Raw genomic sequence first — 17,648 nt, 5'->3', positions numbered from 1 at the left:
TAATTCAAATGAGCAATACTACTGTACACGTATAGGTCTATTTAGAAGGGCATTATGTAGTTTTAAAAAATCATTATACTGTAGAAACGAGTTAGTGAGTATGAAACTTTAGGACACAAAATGAGATGCCAGTCAATTATAAATAAGAGGTCTGTGTGGGTAAAAACTGAAAAGTAATAGAAATGAGAAGAGGTCTGGTTGGTAAGAATAAGATATGTATCTTAAAGCTTTCATTGAAATCTTAACCTTTTAATTTTTTTTTTTTTTTTAGCCTTTTTTTGTTAGTTTTGTGAGAGAGTCTTACTGTGTTGCATAGGCTGGAGTGCAGTGGCACGATCTCAGCTCACTGCAACCTCTGCCTCCTGGGTTCCAGCAGTTCTCATGCCACAGCCTCCCAAGTAGCTGGGATTACAGGCCTGTGCCATCTTACCTGGCTGATTTTTGTATTTTTAGTAGAGATGGGGTTTTACCGTGTTGGCCAGGCTGGTCCCAAACTCTTGACCTAATGTCACCCAGCTGCCTTGGCTCCCAAAGTGATAGAATTACAGGCGTGAGCCACTGTGCCTGGGCTTTTTAGCCTTTTTTTAATGCAAAGAATTGTGACATGGTTGTAATCATTTTGTGCTTTTATTTATTTATTTTGAGATGGTGTTGTTGCCCAGGCTGAAGTACAGTGACATCATCATAGTTCACTGGAACCTTGAACTCCTGGGCTCAAGCGATTCTTCTGCCTCAGCCTCCCTAGCAGCTGGGACCACAGAGTGCACCACCATGCCTAGCTAATTTTTATTTTTTGTAGAGACAGGGTCTTGCCACATTGCCCAGGCTGATCTTGAACTCCTGAGCCCAAGCAATCCTTCCACAGCCTTCCAAGTAGCTGGCACTACAGGTGTGTACCACTATGCCCAGCTAATATTTTAATTTTTTTGTAGAGATGGGGTTTTGGTATGTTGCCCAGGCTGAGCAGTAATATTTTGAAAATAATCTTTTTTTTTTTTTTTCTGAGCAATAGGTCTCAATAATGCACTTAAAATATTCAGTATACCATGCTGTAAGCAGATGTGCTGTCATCCAGGCTTTGTTGTTCCATTTCTAGAGCACAGGCATAGTAGATTTAGCATAATTCTTAAGTGCTGAAGAATGGCTTAAGTGCTGAAGAATGGTGAATGAGCATTGGCTTCAACTGAAAGTCACCAGCTATATTAGCCTCTAACAAGAGTCAGCCTGTCCATTGAAGGTTTGAGGGCAGGCATTGACTTCTCTAGCTGGTAAAGTCCTAGGTGGCATCTTCTTCCAATAGAAGGCTATTTCGTGTACATTGAAAACCTGTTGTTTAGTGCAGCCACCTTCATCACTTACCTTAGGTAGATCGTCTGGGAAACTTGTAGTTTCTATATCAGTACTTGATGCCTCATCTTGACCTTTTATGTTATGGAAATGGGTTCTTAAATCTCATGAACCAGTCTGCTAGCTTCAAGCTTAACTTCTGCAGCTTCCTCACCTCTATTAGCCTTTATAGAATTGAAGAAATAGGACCTACCTCTGAATTAGGCTTTGGCTTTTAAGCGAATGTTGTGGCTGATTTGATCTATCCAGACCACTAACTTTGTCCGTATCAGCAATAAGACTGTTTGGCTTACTTTTACTATTTGTGTGTTCACTGAAGTAGCATTTCTAATTTCCTTAAAGAACTTTTCCTTTGCATTTATACCTTGGCAGTTTGGTGCAAGAAGCCTACCTTTAGGCCTGTCTTGAGTTTCCATATGTCCTCTCCTAAGTTTAATAATTTCTAACTTTTCATTTAAAGTGAGAGATATGCAACTCCTCCTTTCACTTGAACATTTGGAGGCCATTGTAGGGTTATTAATTGGCCTAATTTCAATATTGTGTCTCAGGGAATAGGGAGGCCCAAGGAGAGGGAGAGACAGAATGGCCGGTCAGCAGCAGTAAGAATATATACAACATTTATTAAGTTCATTGTCTTATGGGCACGGTTGGTAGTGCCCCAAAGCAATTACAATAGTAACATCAAAGATCACTGATCACATATCACCATAACAGATACAATAGTAATGAAAAAGTTTGAAATAATTTTAGAAGTACCAAGATGTGACAAAGAGACAAGAAGTGAGCACATGCTGGTGGGAAAATGGTGCTGATAAGACTTGCTCCACACAGGGTTGCCATGAAGCTTTGATTGATAAAAAAATGCAACGTATGCAAAGTGCAGTAAAGAGAAGCGCAGTAAAATGAGGCATGCCTGTAGTTATTGTGTGCTCTTAAGGAATTTACTATTACTATTTTTGAGATGGAGTCTCGCTCTGTCACCCAGGCTGGAGTGCAATGGTGTGGTCTCCACTCACTGCAACGGTGCGGTCTCCACTCACTGCAACCTCGCCTCCCAGGTTCAAGTGATTCTCCTACCTCAGCCTCCCGAGTAGCTGGGATTACAGGTGCCTGCCACCACGCCTGGCTAATTTTTTTGTATTTTTAGTACAGATGGGGTTTCACCATGTTGGCCAGGCTGGTTTTGAACTCCCGACCTCAAATGATTCATCTGCCTTGGCCTCCCATAGTGCTAGGATTACAGGCGTGAGCCACTGCACTCAGCCAAAAATGATAAATAAGTGGTTAGTGAATCTGTTGTTGGTTCATGTACTTTTAAAAATTGTCTTCCACTGGGCGCAGTGGCTCATGCCTGTAATCCCAGCCTTTCTGAGGCCAAGGCGGGTGGATCACCTGAGGTCAGGAGTTCGAGACCAGCCTGGGCAAGATGATGAACTCCTGTCTCTACTAAAAAAAAAAAAAAAAAAAATTAGCTGGGCGTGGTTTGCACCTGTAATCCCAGCTACTCAGGAGGCTGAGGCAGGAGAATCACTTGAACCTAGGAGGCGGAGGTTGCAGTGAACCGAGATCGCGCCATTGCACTCCAGCCTGGGCAACAAGAGCAAAACTCTGTCTCAAAAAAAAAAAAAAAAAAAAAATTGTCTTCCATGAAAAACAGCATGGATGATTTATGAGGTTTAGTTTAAGCCTGCTTTGTTTGTAATTTCATGTTACTGCAGTGGTTATGATGGCCTGTATTCAAGAATGTTGAGTCTGTGGGTCATTTATCTTATAGCTGATTATTTTATAGTGGGTTGGAAATAAGGTTGTGGGATTTCTGAATCCAAACCAGAATGCTGAGAGGACATTGGTAATAAGATAGTGTCCTCAGTGGTGCCTGCCTGCAGTCCCAGCTACTCGGGAGACTAAGGTGGGAGGATTACTTGAGCTTGGGAGATCAAGGCTGCAGTGAGCTGTGATGGTGCCGCACTGCAGCCTGGACAACAGAGCAAGACCTTGTCTCAAAAAAAAAAAAAAAAAGATTTTAAAAAGTATCCTCAAAGATTGCTTTTCTTCACGTTAATCTGCAAATTTTTGGATTCTAGGACAGTATGAGATGTTAATTTCCCATAGTTACTTGTGATAAGGTCTTACTAAGAGAATAGCCTCATTCCAGTTTTAACCTTGTTCTTGGAAGTTTATACCAAATTTTTGTTTGCTTGAAATTCATTCGTTTCAGTCTATACCATTTGACTGAATTTCAGAAGGGTTCTGATAAATGAAAACCAGTGTGGTACTAATTACATTCTTTTTTTTCTTTTTTGAGATGGAGTCTCGCTTTGTCACCCAGGCTGTAGTGCAGTGGCATGATCTTGGCCCACTGGGTTCAAGTGATGCCCCTGCCTCAGCCTTCTGAGTAGCTAGGATTACAAGTGTGTGCCACCATTCCTGGCTTTTTAGTAGAGCCGGGATTTCACTATGTTGGTCAGGCTGGTCTCGAGCTCTTGACTTCAAATGATCCGCCTGCCTTGGCCTCCCAAAGTGCTGGGATTACAGGCATGAGCCACTGTGCTTAGCCCTAATTACATTCTTTTAAAAACTTTATCTTAATTTTTTTCCCAGATGTTGACCATATTAGCTAAGAAATTTGAGGTCCTGGAAAAATGTTTTAGGGGAAGCAAAAGGTTTGGTATGCGTGTTTTGCTTTTGCTTGTCCTTCAGTTCTTAATTCAGGTGATATGAGACTTTATAGAAGTCAAAATGCCAGAGTAAAAAGGTGGTTATTAAAAATAAAAAACCTCAAATGTCAAAATTAAGTTACTTAAAAGTCTGGTTCTACCATTTACTTTGAGTATTAAACTAGACAGTTGAGATTGTATAACCATCTTTGAAAATGATGGTTGCTAAAGGTCTGGAGGCTCTGGAGGTGATCCATAAAGCCGCTGTTATTAGGTGCTTTCAGGATTTACAAGGCCTAAGTCCTTGTGATAGCACAGCTTATCTTTATTTTATTTTTAGTTTTTCTTTGAGATGGCTGTCTACCACAGGCTGGAGTGCAGTGGTATGATCACGGCTCACTGCATCCTTGACCCTCCTGGGGTCAAGTGATCATGGCTGACTGCATCCTTGAACTCCTAGGCTCAAGCGATTCTCCTAGCTCACCCTTTTGGGTACCTAAAACTGCAGGTGTGTGCCACCACAGATGGCTAAGTGTTTATTTTCTTTTCTGTAGAGAGAGGTCTCAATATGTTGTTGCCCAGGCTGGTCTCTGAACTCCTGAGCATCCTCCCGCTTTTACCTTCCAAAGTGTTGGGATTACAGGCACGAGCCGCTGCACTCGCCAAAATGATCTTTTTTTGAGACAGAGTCTTGCTCTGTCACTCTGGCTGTAGTGCAGTGGAGCGATCTTGGCTCACTGCAACTTCCGCCTCCCAGGTTCAAGCTATTCTCGTGCCTCAGCTTCCCAAGTAGCTGAGATTAAGGGCATGCACCACAACACCCAGCTGTTTTGTGTTTTTAGTAGAGACGGGGTTTTACCATGTTGGCCAGGCTGGTCTGGAGTTCCTGACCTCAAGTGATCCACTCGCCTCAGCCTCGCAAAGTATTGGGATTTGGGATTACAGGCGTGAGCCACCGCACCCAGCCCAAAATGATCTTTTATATGAACATCTGTAGCTTTTATTGTTCTACTGTTCTGGTGTAGTCTGTTTTATTGTAGTAACTATCTGAGAGCTGGTAAGTTGAGACCAAAAAAAAAAAAAAAACCAACAACAAAACAACCAAAATCATGCTTAAAACTGGTTCTTTCCAAGGTTGCATTTTTGTTAAGATCTACTTAATAGTTGATTGGATGATTTTTTTTTTTTTTTTTCTGGTCTGAGGGATGGTTGCTTCTACTGTATACCACTGTTATCGCCAGTATTTAATTATACTTGTTCTGGTCTGTGAAGTTTGGTAGGAAGGGAAGAAAGAGCTTTGGTTGGCTTTTCTAGATTCACAAGTTAGAAATTTCACTTAAGAGTTAACTGTTCTTTTTATTTTAAAGGACAATTTGATAATGTCAACATTTAAAAATCAAACTACTAGATATACTAGTTAAGTTCACTTCATAGTATCTTCTCACAGGAAATGTGCCTGCATATGTATACAGAGGAGAAAATACGAAGATATATATTGCTGTAGTTTCACACCCCTCTGCCATTGTAATTGGTCAGGGGAATACTCTGCCTCCACTATGAGAAAATAACCAGCTGTCTCAATAAATGTTATGTATTATTATGTATTGTTAGAAAAGCAGGCTGCTGAACAATATTGTTTCTAGTTTAAAAATGCAAAGGAAAACTATTGTTTCTGTAGGCATACAGTATGTGTGTAAACTTTGTAAACAAAGTTTTAAAGGATATACAGACAGTCCCCGATTTTTTGACTTAATGATGGTGTGAAAATGATAGACATTCAATATACCCCTCAGTTTATGATGGGACTGCATCCAGATAAATGTATCATAACTTGAAAACATTGTAAGCTGAAAACACACTTTTCACTGGATTATATTTACGATAGGATTATCTGGATGCAGCTGTGTTACAAGTTGAGCATCTGTACATCAAAATTTTATTGGTAACTTTGCCCAAAGGGGGTGGGATTGTGTAGGGTGCTCAAAGGGAACGTTTCATTTTATCTGGGCCAAAATTTTTTACAAGAATGTATTACTAATTTGTATAGTTTAAAAAATAAATAGATAACACTGTTTATCGGTGTGATTTGCCTAAATTGAAATAAAAGCAACAAATAGCATTTAGACTTAATTTTCCTTCATGTTTTGAATAGAAATTTTGAGTCAGTTGTAGTAAGGAACTTCAGGCAGTCCTGAAAGTCAACTTTTTATTATTAATACAGAGAATAGCCTTGCAGATAAACAGATATTCACAGATGTATATTAACATTTAACTTCTAATAGATTTAAATGTGAAAATTACATCATGGCAAGATTTACATGGTATATAACCATCTGTTTTCTTATGTGATGCCCTTTTAAAACTTCTGAATAACTTTTGCAAGTTTCTTCTCAGTGTAGGACTTATTTCATTTAGTTATTTTCATTAATATATGATAGGTGTTAAAAAAACACTAGATGTGGTATTAATGCCAGACAGACTTGGTAATGGAATAAGCCTAGTGAATTTGTGGTTTTTAGTGATAGTAAATGGGAAGTTGGAATTAATTCTGCAGAGAAAAATTTCAAAATGAAGTAGGATTTGATAATAACGGGTTGTACATATTTCTTAATAGATATCTCAGGCCGGTATAGTGGCTAACGCCTGTAATCCAGCACTTTGGGAGGCAGAGGTGGGCAAATCATTTAAGCTCAGGAGTTTGAGGCCAGCCTGGACAACATGGTGAAACCTCACCTCTACAAAAAATACAAAATAGGCATAGTGGTGCACACCTGTGGTCGCAATTGTTCATGGAGACTGAGGCAGGAGGATCGTTTGAACCTGGGAGGTGGAGGTTATAGTGAGCCGAGATCACGCCACTGTACTCCAGGCAGGTCTTGAACTCCTGGGCTCAAGCCATCCACCTGCCTTAGCGTCCCAAAGTGCAGTGGTTCTTAAACTTGGTTGCACACTGGGAAAAGGAGGGATGAGGGTGCTTAAAAATTATTTATGGCTTGATTCCCCTCCCCAAAATTCTGACTTTATTAGGGGAAGGGATGGGCATTGGTGTTTTTGTTTTTGTTTTGAGACAGAGTCTTGGTCTGTCACCCAGGCTGGAGTGCAGTGATGTGATCTTGGCTCGCGGCAACCTCCACCTCCCAGGTTTAAGCAATTCTCCTGCCTCAGCCTCCCAAGTAGCTGGTACTACAGTCATGCACCACCATGCCTAGCTAATTTTTTTGTATTTTTAGTGGAGAGAGGGTTTCACCATGATGGCCAGGCTGGCCTCAAACTCCTGACCTCAAGTGATGTGCCCGTCTTGGCCTCCTGAAGTGCTGGGATTACAGGTGTGAGCCACTGCGCCTGGCTGGGCATTGGGATTTTTAATGTGCAGCTAAGATTGCATACCAATGCTTTGAACCCAGTCCTTGTCATCTGTGGTTGTCATGGCTCATTAGCAACAATTCTCTGGTAATTTGTTTTGGTATCTTATGTAAAGTGATCTCTCCCAGTTTCCCTCTCTCCTTTGTGAGACTTAACACAGTGTACTTTTGGCTTGGTTACTTGTTTGTGGTCCTTCTCCCCTCTACGGTAGTGGGAATGAGCCATCTCATTCACCACTATATGTCCAGTTGCTAGCATGGGGCCTGGTACATAGTAGTCACTCAAATGGTCGAGCAAGTGATTTTCTCACAGGTATGAGCCACAGTGCCTGGCCAAAAACATGTTTTTAAAAAGTCAAACAGGGCTGAGGTGAGATGGCTCATGCATGTAATCCCAGCCCTTGGGAGGATGAGGCTGGAGGATCACGTGGGACCCCATCTCTACAAAAAAGTTTGTGAAAATTAGCCAGCCATGGTGGCGTGTGCCTGTGGTCCCCACTACTGAGGTGGGAAGATTCCTGAGCCAAGAAGATCCAGGCTACAGTGAGCTATGACCATACCACTGCACTCCAGCCTGGGTGACAAAATGAGACCCTGTCTCAAAAGAAGAAAAAAAAAGAATCTTTGCTGCATTGTAGTTAGAACTCTGAAGGTAAGGAAGTAGGTACCTGAATGTCCTGTTCCATTTTCATTGGTTTTATGTGACAGCTAACAATTAGTATTTAATAGATGGCTATTTGATAGGTTTTTTAAAAACTCCTGGTATTGATGATAGGAATGCACATTTTTTCCCTAGGTAACAGGGTGAGATAGCTAATGGATTATAATCATATCTCACTTATTTTAATGGGATCATAAATGCCTGCAATTTTATCTTAGACTGAGTCTGCCCCTTAAGCTACATTAAGAGTCAGTAAACAAATCTTTGTTAATATTGTTTAATGCCAAATGTATTGCCTTTTTTTTGTCTCCCATCTGTAGGCTAAAGAAATCCTGACAAAGGAATCCAACGTGCAAGAGGTTCGATGTCCAGTTACTGTCTGTGGAGATGTGCATGGGCAATTTCATGATCTCATGGAACTGTTTAGAATTGGTGGCAAATCACCAGATACAAATTACTTGTTTATGGGAGATTATGTTGACAGAGGATATTATTCAGTTGAAACAGTTACACTGCTTGTAGCTCTTAAGGTAATTTCAATTTTATGTTGGGGCATGTTGAAATGGGTAAAACAGTCCTCTTGAAAGTTTTTTTTCCCAATTATTTTCTCTATCTGAATGTTAAAACAAAATTCCACATTTAGGAATGCATATGTTCAGGTTTTGGACTTACAAATCATAGGCGTCTGCGTTCTGAGTAAGGGGATGGTACAGAATCAAAACAAAAGGAAGAGAATGAATGCCTCAGTCAGATTGTTTGAAAAAATAGGCTGGGCGTGGTGGCTTATGCCTGTAATCCCAGCACTTTGGGATGCTGAGGTAGGCAGATCACCTGAGGTCAGGAGTTCGAGACCAGCTTGGAGAACATAGTGAAGCCCCATCTCTACTAAAAGTACAAAAAACTAGCCGGGGGTGGTGGCAGGTGCCTGTAATCCCAGCTACTCTGGAGCCTGAGGCAGCAGAATTGCTTGAACCCAGGAGGCGGAGGTTGCAGTGAGCTGAGATTGTGCCACTGCACGCCAGCCTGGACAACAGAGCGAGACTGTCTCAAAAAAAAAAAAAAAAAAAAAAAAAAGGAAAAGAAAAATGTTAGAGGGCTGGTCAAATAGATATTTTAGTTCAGTAAATTGGGGTATGGAGAGGTAATATAATTAGGTTTGTGTTTTTAGATACTTTTGAAGTATTATAAATATATAAACATACCAAATGTCAAAATGTTTAAATCAGCTGGTCACGGTGGCTTGTGGCTATAATCCCAGCACTTTGGGAGGACAGGACAAAGTGGGCATATTGCTTGAGTCCAAGAGTTTGAGACCAGCCTGGGCAACATAGTGAGACCTCGTCTACAAAAAAATAATAATAATTAACCAAGTGTGGTGGCACAGGCCTGTAGTCCCAGCTACTCAGGCTGAGGTGGGGAGAGTTTCTTGAGCCCAGGAGGTCGTGGCTGCAATGAGACTTCTTGCCACCCTGTACTCTAGCTTGGGGAACAGTGAGACCCTGTCTCAAAAAAAAAAAAAAAAAAAAAAAAAACTGAGGAAGAAGTTCAAGAGAAAAAAGAATTTTTCTGAGAAAGAAATTCAAGAAAACATTTGCTGTAAATATTTAACAGTGAATATTATGTACATTACATACATTGTGTATGTACATATGGTTTATCTCAGTTGAATAGTTTCCAGCCATTAACCATGACAGTAATAATCTAGAATAGGCTGGGTGCAGTGGTTCACGCCTGTTATCTCAACGCTTTGGGAGGCTGGGGAAGGCGGGAAGGATCAACTTGAGTCCAGGAGTTTAAGAACAGCCTAGTCAACATAAACCCCATCTCTACAAAAAGTTAAAAAAAAATAGCCACGTGCAGTGGTGCATGCTTGTAGTCTCAGCTACTCAGGAAGCTGAGGTGGGAGGATCACTTGAACCTGGGAGGTCAAGGCTACAGTGAGCCATGATGCACCACCGCACTCCAGCCGTGTGACAGAGCAAGACCCCTGTGTCTTTAAGAAGCAAAAATCTAGAACGGTAGAAATGATAACCGAAAAAGCAAGTTCCAAAATTACATGCATTACATGCCAGTTGTAGCTTTGCAAAGTGTACCGATGATGATCTGAACATGAAGCAAAAGATGGTAAATAGCTGTTAGGGTGGCAGGCTTCCGCCTTTCCCTTTAAATAAATTGTTTGACTTTACCTTTACCCAAAAATCTTGGGGAGATTTTTTTTTTTTAATTTTCCTAGGCAACAGACTGATTTTTATTATTAAAGAATATTCAAAATGATAAATGGCTGTCACAGACTTCCCTAATATTAGAGAAGCAGTGAGATGCGGTTTTAGCATGAGCTGAATTTTCTTGATTAATATCTGAATTGTGTAAAGTCCTACAAAATATTTTTGGAGATCGTTATTTTCTGCATCTGTAAAATGAAGGAGTTGGACTAGATGGTGGAAGGTTTCTGCGGTGACTCCAAATACTATGAAAAGAGCTAACCTGTGCTAAAAATCCAGGATGAATCCCAGTGCTCAAAGAGGAATGAATGTGCTACCTATAAGAGTTTATGCAAGCAGCCTGGGCAACCTAGTGAGACCCCATCTCTTCAGAAAACAATTTTAGCCAGACATGGTGACATGTGCTGTAGTCCTAGCCACTCTGGAGGCTGAGGTGGGAGGATTGCTTGAGCTTAGGAATTTGAGGCTGCGGTGAGCTACTCCACTGCATTTGAGCCTGGGTGACAGAGTGAGACCCTATCTGGGGGGAAGAAAACTTACTCATGGAGGTTAATGGGCTGAATTGTAGCCCCCAAAATTCATTTGTCTAAGTCCTAACCCACAGCACCTCAGAATGTGACTGTATTTGGACAGGTAATTAAGGTAAAGTGGGGTCACATGGTTGGACCCTAATCCAGTGTAAGTGGTATCCTTATTAGAGATTAGGACACAGATGGGGAGAAGATAAGACATGGAGAAGATGAGCATCCATAAATCAAGGAGAGAGGCCATCAGAAGAAACCAACTTTGCTGACACCTTGATCTTGGACTGCTGCCTCTGGAACAGTGAGGAAGTAAATTTCTGTTGTTTAAGCTACCTGTTCTCTGATGCTTTGTTGTGGCAGCCTTAGCAAAAGAATACCGGGGGAAAGGATGTTTCTTTCAGTAAATGGTGCTGAAGCAAATGGATCAGAATGTATCGTAGAACTAAATGTAAGAGCTAAAGCTACAAAACTTCTAGAATAAATCAGAAAATCTTTGTCAGGTTAGGTAAAGATTCTTAGATATAACAAAAGCACAATCCATAAAAAATTGAAAAATTGGACTTTATCAAAATTAAGATTATGTTTCTTCAAAAGATGACACCAGAAAAAAAGTACTTGTATTCAGATATTTAAAAAAAAAAAAAACTTTTACAGCTCAATAACAAGACAGATAATTATTAAATGGGCAAAATATTTGAATAGATATTTTACCCAAGAAGATGATACATGAGTGGTCAATGAGCACATGAAAAGATGCCTGATATCAGTTGTAATCAGGGACATGCAAATTAACTGAGATACTACTTCACATCTATTAGAATGGCTGTAATCAGTAAGGTTGATAATACCAAGTGTTGGTTAATACCGGAGATTAAACTCTTCATGCATTGCTGGTGGGAATATAACATGGTCTAGCTACTTTGAAAAACAGTTTGACTGTTTCTCAAAAAGTTAAACATTACCAGGTGATCCAACAATTATATTCTTAGGAATCTTCCTAAAATAAATGAAAGCATATATCCACAGAAAAACTTCCATGCATATGATTATAGCAACATTATTCATAGTAGCCAAAAACCTCAGTAACATAATTGCCAGTTCATCTTAACTGTGAATAGAGAAACAAAAAATGGTATAGCCATACAGTGAAGGACTGTGCAACTATGAAAAGGAACAAACCACTGATCTATGCCAGAAGATGGGTGAGCCTCAAAAATATTCTAAGTGATATTTAGCCAAAAGACTACATTTTGTACTCCATTTATATGACATTTCTAGAAAAGACAAACTCAAGACAAAGTAAATCAGTGGTTGCCAGGAGCTGGAGTGGGAGTGGAGAGTGACTGCAGGAGGGATCTTTTTGGGATAATGGAAAGGTTCTAAAACTGGATTGTGGTGATTGTTGCATAACTATAAATTTGTGAAAAATTACTGAACCGTAAAGTAATTTATGGGGTTTTATAGCCCATTGATTATGTTTGGTATAAAGTTGGTGGTAGAGGGAGTTTGATTTTAGTTGAGATGAGGTGGGCAAACACCCCATGGGCATTTAAAAATTTTGTAGAGCTGTGGTTTTGGTTCAGTATGATATGAGGATGTGTGCTGTTTTTTCAACAAAATTGTAACCGCATTTTTTTCTATAGAAAGTTTCTTAAATTTTCATTGGTTTTTGAAAGAGCTAGTTGTTTATGTTTTGCATTTTATTGTTTTAGGTTCGTTACCGTGAACGCATCACCATTCTTCGAGGGAATCATGAGAGCAGACAGATCACACAAGTTTATGGTTTCTATGATGAATGTTTAAGAAAATATGGAAATGCAAATGTTTGGAAATATTTTACAGATCTTTTTGACTATCTTCCTCTCACTGCCTTGGTGGATGGGCAGGTATGTGGATCTAAAACTCATTGCTGATTATTTCAGGGAATCTGCTTTCTTTAGTGTTCAGGTGCTCATGACTCTTTCCACTCTTACACCCCTTTGGGGATATTTTTTAGTAGATATTGATAGCATTCATTCAAACTTAAAAAAAATTTAATTTGACAAATGTGTCCAACTTTTTTAAGTGCATTATTCTTTATATCAGGCACTGACTGTATGGTGGGATCACAGGGGTGGGTGATGTAGCCCATTTACCCTCTCATACTTACAATAAAATTTTGTGAGTATGAAGATACTAGTCTCTGGCAGGGGGCAGGAGTGATAATCCAAGAAGTTTTCTCAAAGGAGCTGTTTGAAGTGGAGTCTGGTTGTGACAGCGATGGTCTATTAGGAAGAACGGGAGTGTACTCAATAGTTTAGAGTGGGCTGGAGCAAAGGTGAACCCTGCAAAGTCAAGTCTCATTCAGGCAGAGCACAGAAACACCAGAGGGGCTAAATGATGGGGGTGCCCAGCTCATTCTTTAAAATTTTTGTAGAGACACAGGGTCTTGCTCTGTTGCTCAGGTTGGTCTCAAACTCCTGGCCTCAAGCAGTCCCCCTGCCTCAGCTTCCCAAAGTGCTGGGGTTACAGGCATGAGCCACTGTGCCCAGCTAAGAATGTTTACAAATTTTTTAGGTGAGGTTAACCTTTTAAACCACTCTTTTCAGATCTTCTGTCTACATGGTGGTCTCTCGCCATCTATAGATACACTGGATCATATCAGAGCACTTGATCGCCTACAAGAAGTTCCCCATGAGGTATGACTTTTATTTGATAAAATTTTTTCAGAAAACTTATTAGGGAGTGGAGAAGTTTAATTGTAAGTTCATTAGATATATTCTCTCATATAATTCTCAAAAACAACTTGAGTTGTGAGGACTCTTGTCTGCCCTGTTGTTCAAAAGAAGCTGACATTAAGAAACCTGCCAAGATCACAACAGCTGTGGAGCTGGGCTTATTAGGCCCTAGGTTGTCTGTCTTAGACTCTGAAATTTGCATAATGTAGGCAGATTAATTAGGGCATGTTGCTACTTGGGTCCCATGGATGTCAGCTGTGTCTCATAAAGTCTGCTGGAAAATACATCTTATTTGATGCAGATGTTTGACTTCAACTGCACAGTCTATTAGCATTGTCCACAAACATCACTCAAAAAGGGTAACTTAGGGTGCTGTTTCTGAAGAATTATTCAAATAATGTGTTAACCATGTTTGTAAAAGGCATTTTATAACTTGAAGTTATTTTTTAGGGTCCAATGTGTGACTTGCTGTGGTCAGATCCAGATGACCGTGGTGGTTGGGGTATATCTCCTCGAGGAGCTGGTTACACCTTTGGGCAAGATATTTCTGAGACATTTAATCATGCCAATGGCCTCACGTTGGTGTCTAGAGCTCATCAGCTAGTGATGGAGGTATGCTGTGTTCTCTGAAATATGACTTGTTTTTTTAGTAAACTTAAGGAAAGAAAATATTAGGGAGTTTTAAATTAATGACATTTGTGAGAAGTTCCATCTATTCCTTCTGATTTTACCATTATAGCCTGAGCCTTTTCAGTAGATGCACACTACTAGAATTAAAAGCTCAAGCTTTTGATTACAATGAATCCATTAACATGTTTTCAGAGAAATCTGAATGACTAGGAAGTACTTGGGATTTAAGAGTGGGAAAGTAAGATATAGGGAGTTGGAGTGCGTGTACGATATTTTATGACCCCAATGTTATTTCATATATTTAACATGTATGTATGTAGGAGAGACTGGAAAGAAATACACGAAAATGTTTTAAGTGGTCCTTTGGATGGTAGGATTTACAGGTGATTTGAAAGAAGGGAAAGAGGCAAAGGTTCTTGAGATGGCACACTGATTAGCATATTTTTAAAATAAGGTCCTAATTAGATTAATACTAGTACAACTCTGTGGTTATCAATAAAATCTGACTTTGCTAAAGGTAAAGAAATTTGTGAACAATACTAAACAAAAAGTAACAAAAGTAGCTCCTGCATTCAGATGGATGGACTTTGAGGAAATGAGGCTGGAGATCCTAGAGGCATATTGCATTTGTTCCTGGGCAGTGAACAACTTACAGGCCTTTACCTGTGACTGACAAAATTGGTAAGGTTCTGGTCTCCAGGATTAAGTATCTACTTCTCTAGGGAATGGCCACTTAAATACTTATTCTTAAATCATGTTTTAAGGCCACTGCAATAGAAGAGGCTAACGAGACACTATCATTTACAACAAGGCAGATACATGAGAAGCATTTCATTCTTTGGTGGTTGCTGCTATTTGTTAAAGCCTTTTTTTTTTTTTTTTTTTTAAAGTACTAAAAAAAAACAAGTTTTGTAATTAGGGAGAAAATAAATACATGTGTATCTTACAGGTTGTATAAAGTACAGCAGATTATTAAGTCATCCAGAAGAAAAGCATTAACATTTCTTAAGCCCCTTTGGCAGGGGTGGGAATGAGTAGAGATTTTTTTCTCTCTTGAGTGAAGTAACATTTAGTTGAATTGAGGGAGTAAAGTAAGATTTTTGTCTCCTTTTCCTTGCAGGGATATAACTGGTGCCATGATCGGAATGTAGTAACGATTTTCAGTGCTCCAAACTATTGTTATCGTTGTGGTAACCAAGCTGCAATCATGGAACTTGACGATACTCTAAAATACTCTTTGTAAGTATTTCTACCTGAACATTTTATTGCATTACTGAATATGTAGGGTTTTGGTTTGTTTGTTTATTTTGAGAGAGAGGGTGTCACTATATTGCCCAGTCTTATCTCGAACTCCTAGGCTGAAGTGATCCTTTCACCTTGGCCTCCTAGGGTGTTGGGGTTACAAGTATAAGACACAGTGCCCAGCCTGAATACATAGTTTAAATGTGAGGTTTAAGAGTTTAAGGGGGCTGGGCGCGGTGGCTCACGCCTGTAATCCCAGTACTTTGGAAGGCTCAGGCAGGTGGATCACCTGAGATCAGGAGTTCGAGACAAGCCTGACCAACATGGTGAAACCCCTTCTCTACTAAAACAAAAATTAGCCCAGCGTGGTGGCGCCTGCCTGTAATCCCAGCTACTCAGGAGGCTGAGGCAGGAGAATGGCGTGAATCCGGGAGGCAGAGGTTGCAGTGAGCCAAGATCGTGCCACTGCACTCCAGCCTGGGCAACAGAGCGAGACTTCATCTCAAAGAAGTGTTTATTAAGGGATTATGCTATGTTAGATTCCAACTTTTATTTTTAAGTTTGTATTTTTTTTTTTTTTTTAATGGATCTACATTGAAACACAGCAACAGGAACTTATTATAGATCTTCATATGAATTATTAGGTTTTTCACTTTTAAAACCATGTTTTGTGTTTTTTTGTTGTTTGTTTGTTTTTTGAGATGGAGTCTCACTCTGTCGCCCAGGCTGGAGTGCAGTGGTGCGATCTTGGCTCACTGCAAGCTCTGCCTCCCAGGTTCATGCCATTCTCCTGCCTCAGCCTCCCAAGTAGCTGGGCTTACAGGCGCCCGCCACCACGCCCAGCTAATTTTTTTGTATTTTTTTAGTAGAGACGGGGTTTCACCGTGTTAGCCAGGATGGTCTTGATCTCCTGACCTCGTGATCCACCCGCCTCAGCCTCCCAAAGTGCTGGGATTTCAGGCGTGAGCCACTGCGCCCGGCCAACCATGTTTTGTTTTGTTTGAAATTTCAGTCAAGGTAAAAACCATGTTTTTATAAAAGCATAGTCTCTGTGGCTGAAGTTGCCTTGACTCTTTCAAGGTGAGTACAGTTGACAGACCATTATCATTAAGGTTCTGTTACATTAAGACAAGCCGAAATTGAATAGGAAGTGTAAAGTTTGGAAGACTCGTGTTCTTGATTTTGATTGTCAGTACATGGAGGTCTTGGAACATAAACCATGAATCTGTCTTGTTTTTCAGCTTGCAGTTTGACCCAGCACCTCGTAGAGGCGAGCCACATGTTACTCGTCGTACCCCAGACTACTTCCTGTAATGAAATTTTAAACTTGTACAGTATTGCCATGAACCATATATCGACCTAATGGAAATGGGAAGAGCAACAGTAACTCCAAAGTGTCAGAAAATAGTTAACATTCAAAAAACTTGTTTTCACATGGACCAAAAGATGTGCCATATAAAAATACAAAGCCTCTTGTCATCAACAGCCGTGACCACTTTAGAATGAACCAGTTCATTGCATGCTGAAGCGACATTGTTGGTCAAGAAACCAGTTTCTGGCATAGCGCTATTTGTAGTTACTTTTGCTTTCTCTGAGAGACTGCAGATAATAAGATGTAAACATTAACAACCTCGTGAATACAATTTAACTTCCATTTAGCTATAGCTTTACTCAGCATGACTGTAGATAAGGATAGCAGCAAACAATCATTGGAGCTTAATGAACATTTTTAAAAATAAGTACCAAGGCCTCCCTTCTACTTGTGAGTTTTGAAATCGTTCTTTTTGTTTTCAGGGATACCGTTTAATTTAATTATATGATTTGTCTGCACTCAGTTTATTCCCTACTCAAATCTCAGCCCCATGTTGTTCTTTGTTATTGTCAGAACCTGGTGAGTTGTTTTGAACAGAACTGTTTTTTCCCCTTCCTGTAAGACGATGTGACTGCACAAGAGCACTGCAGTGTTTTTCATAATAAACTTGTGAACTAAGAACTGAGAAGGTCAAATTTTAATTGTATCAATGGGCAAGACTGGTGCTGTTTATTAAAAAAGTTAAATCAATTGAGTAAATTTTAGAATTTGTAGACTTGTAGGTAAAATAAAAATCAAGGGCACTACATAACCTCTCTGGTAACTCCTTGACATTTTCAGATTAACTTCAGGATTTATTTGTATTTCACATATTACAATTTGTCACATTGTTGGTGTGCACTTTGTGGGTTCTTCCTGCATATTAACTTCTTTGTAAGAAAGGAAATCTGTGCTGCTTCAGTAAGACTTAATTG

At 39.9% G+C, this 17,648-nt stretch overlaps 1 protein-coding gene across 2 annotated transcripts in view; it reads left to right on the top strand.

The window, feature by feature from the left end:
• PPP2CA (protein phosphatase 2 catalytic subunit alpha) overlaps positions 1-17,648 on the top strand; it is a 71,684-nt gene that overhangs the window by 13,630 nt on the left and 40,406 nt on the right. The window contains exons 2-7 of one of the 2 annotated variants that reach the window (XM_063723963.1): positions 8,348-8,557; positions 12,486-12,659; positions 13,362-13,451; positions 13,941-14,102; positions 15,241-15,359; positions 16,604-17,355. The exons of the other annotated variant lie outside the window; for it this stretch is intronic. Coding sequence (XP_063580033.1) covers positions 8,348-8,557; positions 12,486-12,659; positions 13,362-13,451; positions 13,941-14,102; positions 15,241-15,359; positions 16,604-16,676 — 828 coding nt within the window. The 3' untranslated portion in view covers positions 16,677-17,355. Of the gene's footprint in view, positions 1-8,347; positions 8,558-12,485; positions 12,660-13,361; positions 13,452-13,940; positions 14,103-15,240; positions 15,360-16,603; positions 17,356-17,648 lie in introns of those variants that run through there. 2 annotated transcript variants of the gene reach the window in all.

The sequence above is a fragment of the Pongo abelii genome, chromosome 4, assembly GCF_028885655.2.
Source record: "Pongo abelii isolate AG06213 chromosome 4, NHGRI_mPonAbe1-v2.0_pri, whole genome shotgun sequence".
Taxonomy (NCBI): domain Eukaryota; kingdom Metazoa; phylum Chordata; class Mammalia; order Primates; family Hominidae; genus Pongo; species Pongo abelii.
Note: the sequence above shows the minus strand (reverse complement) of the source record. Positions and strands in the feature narration are given on the sequence as shown.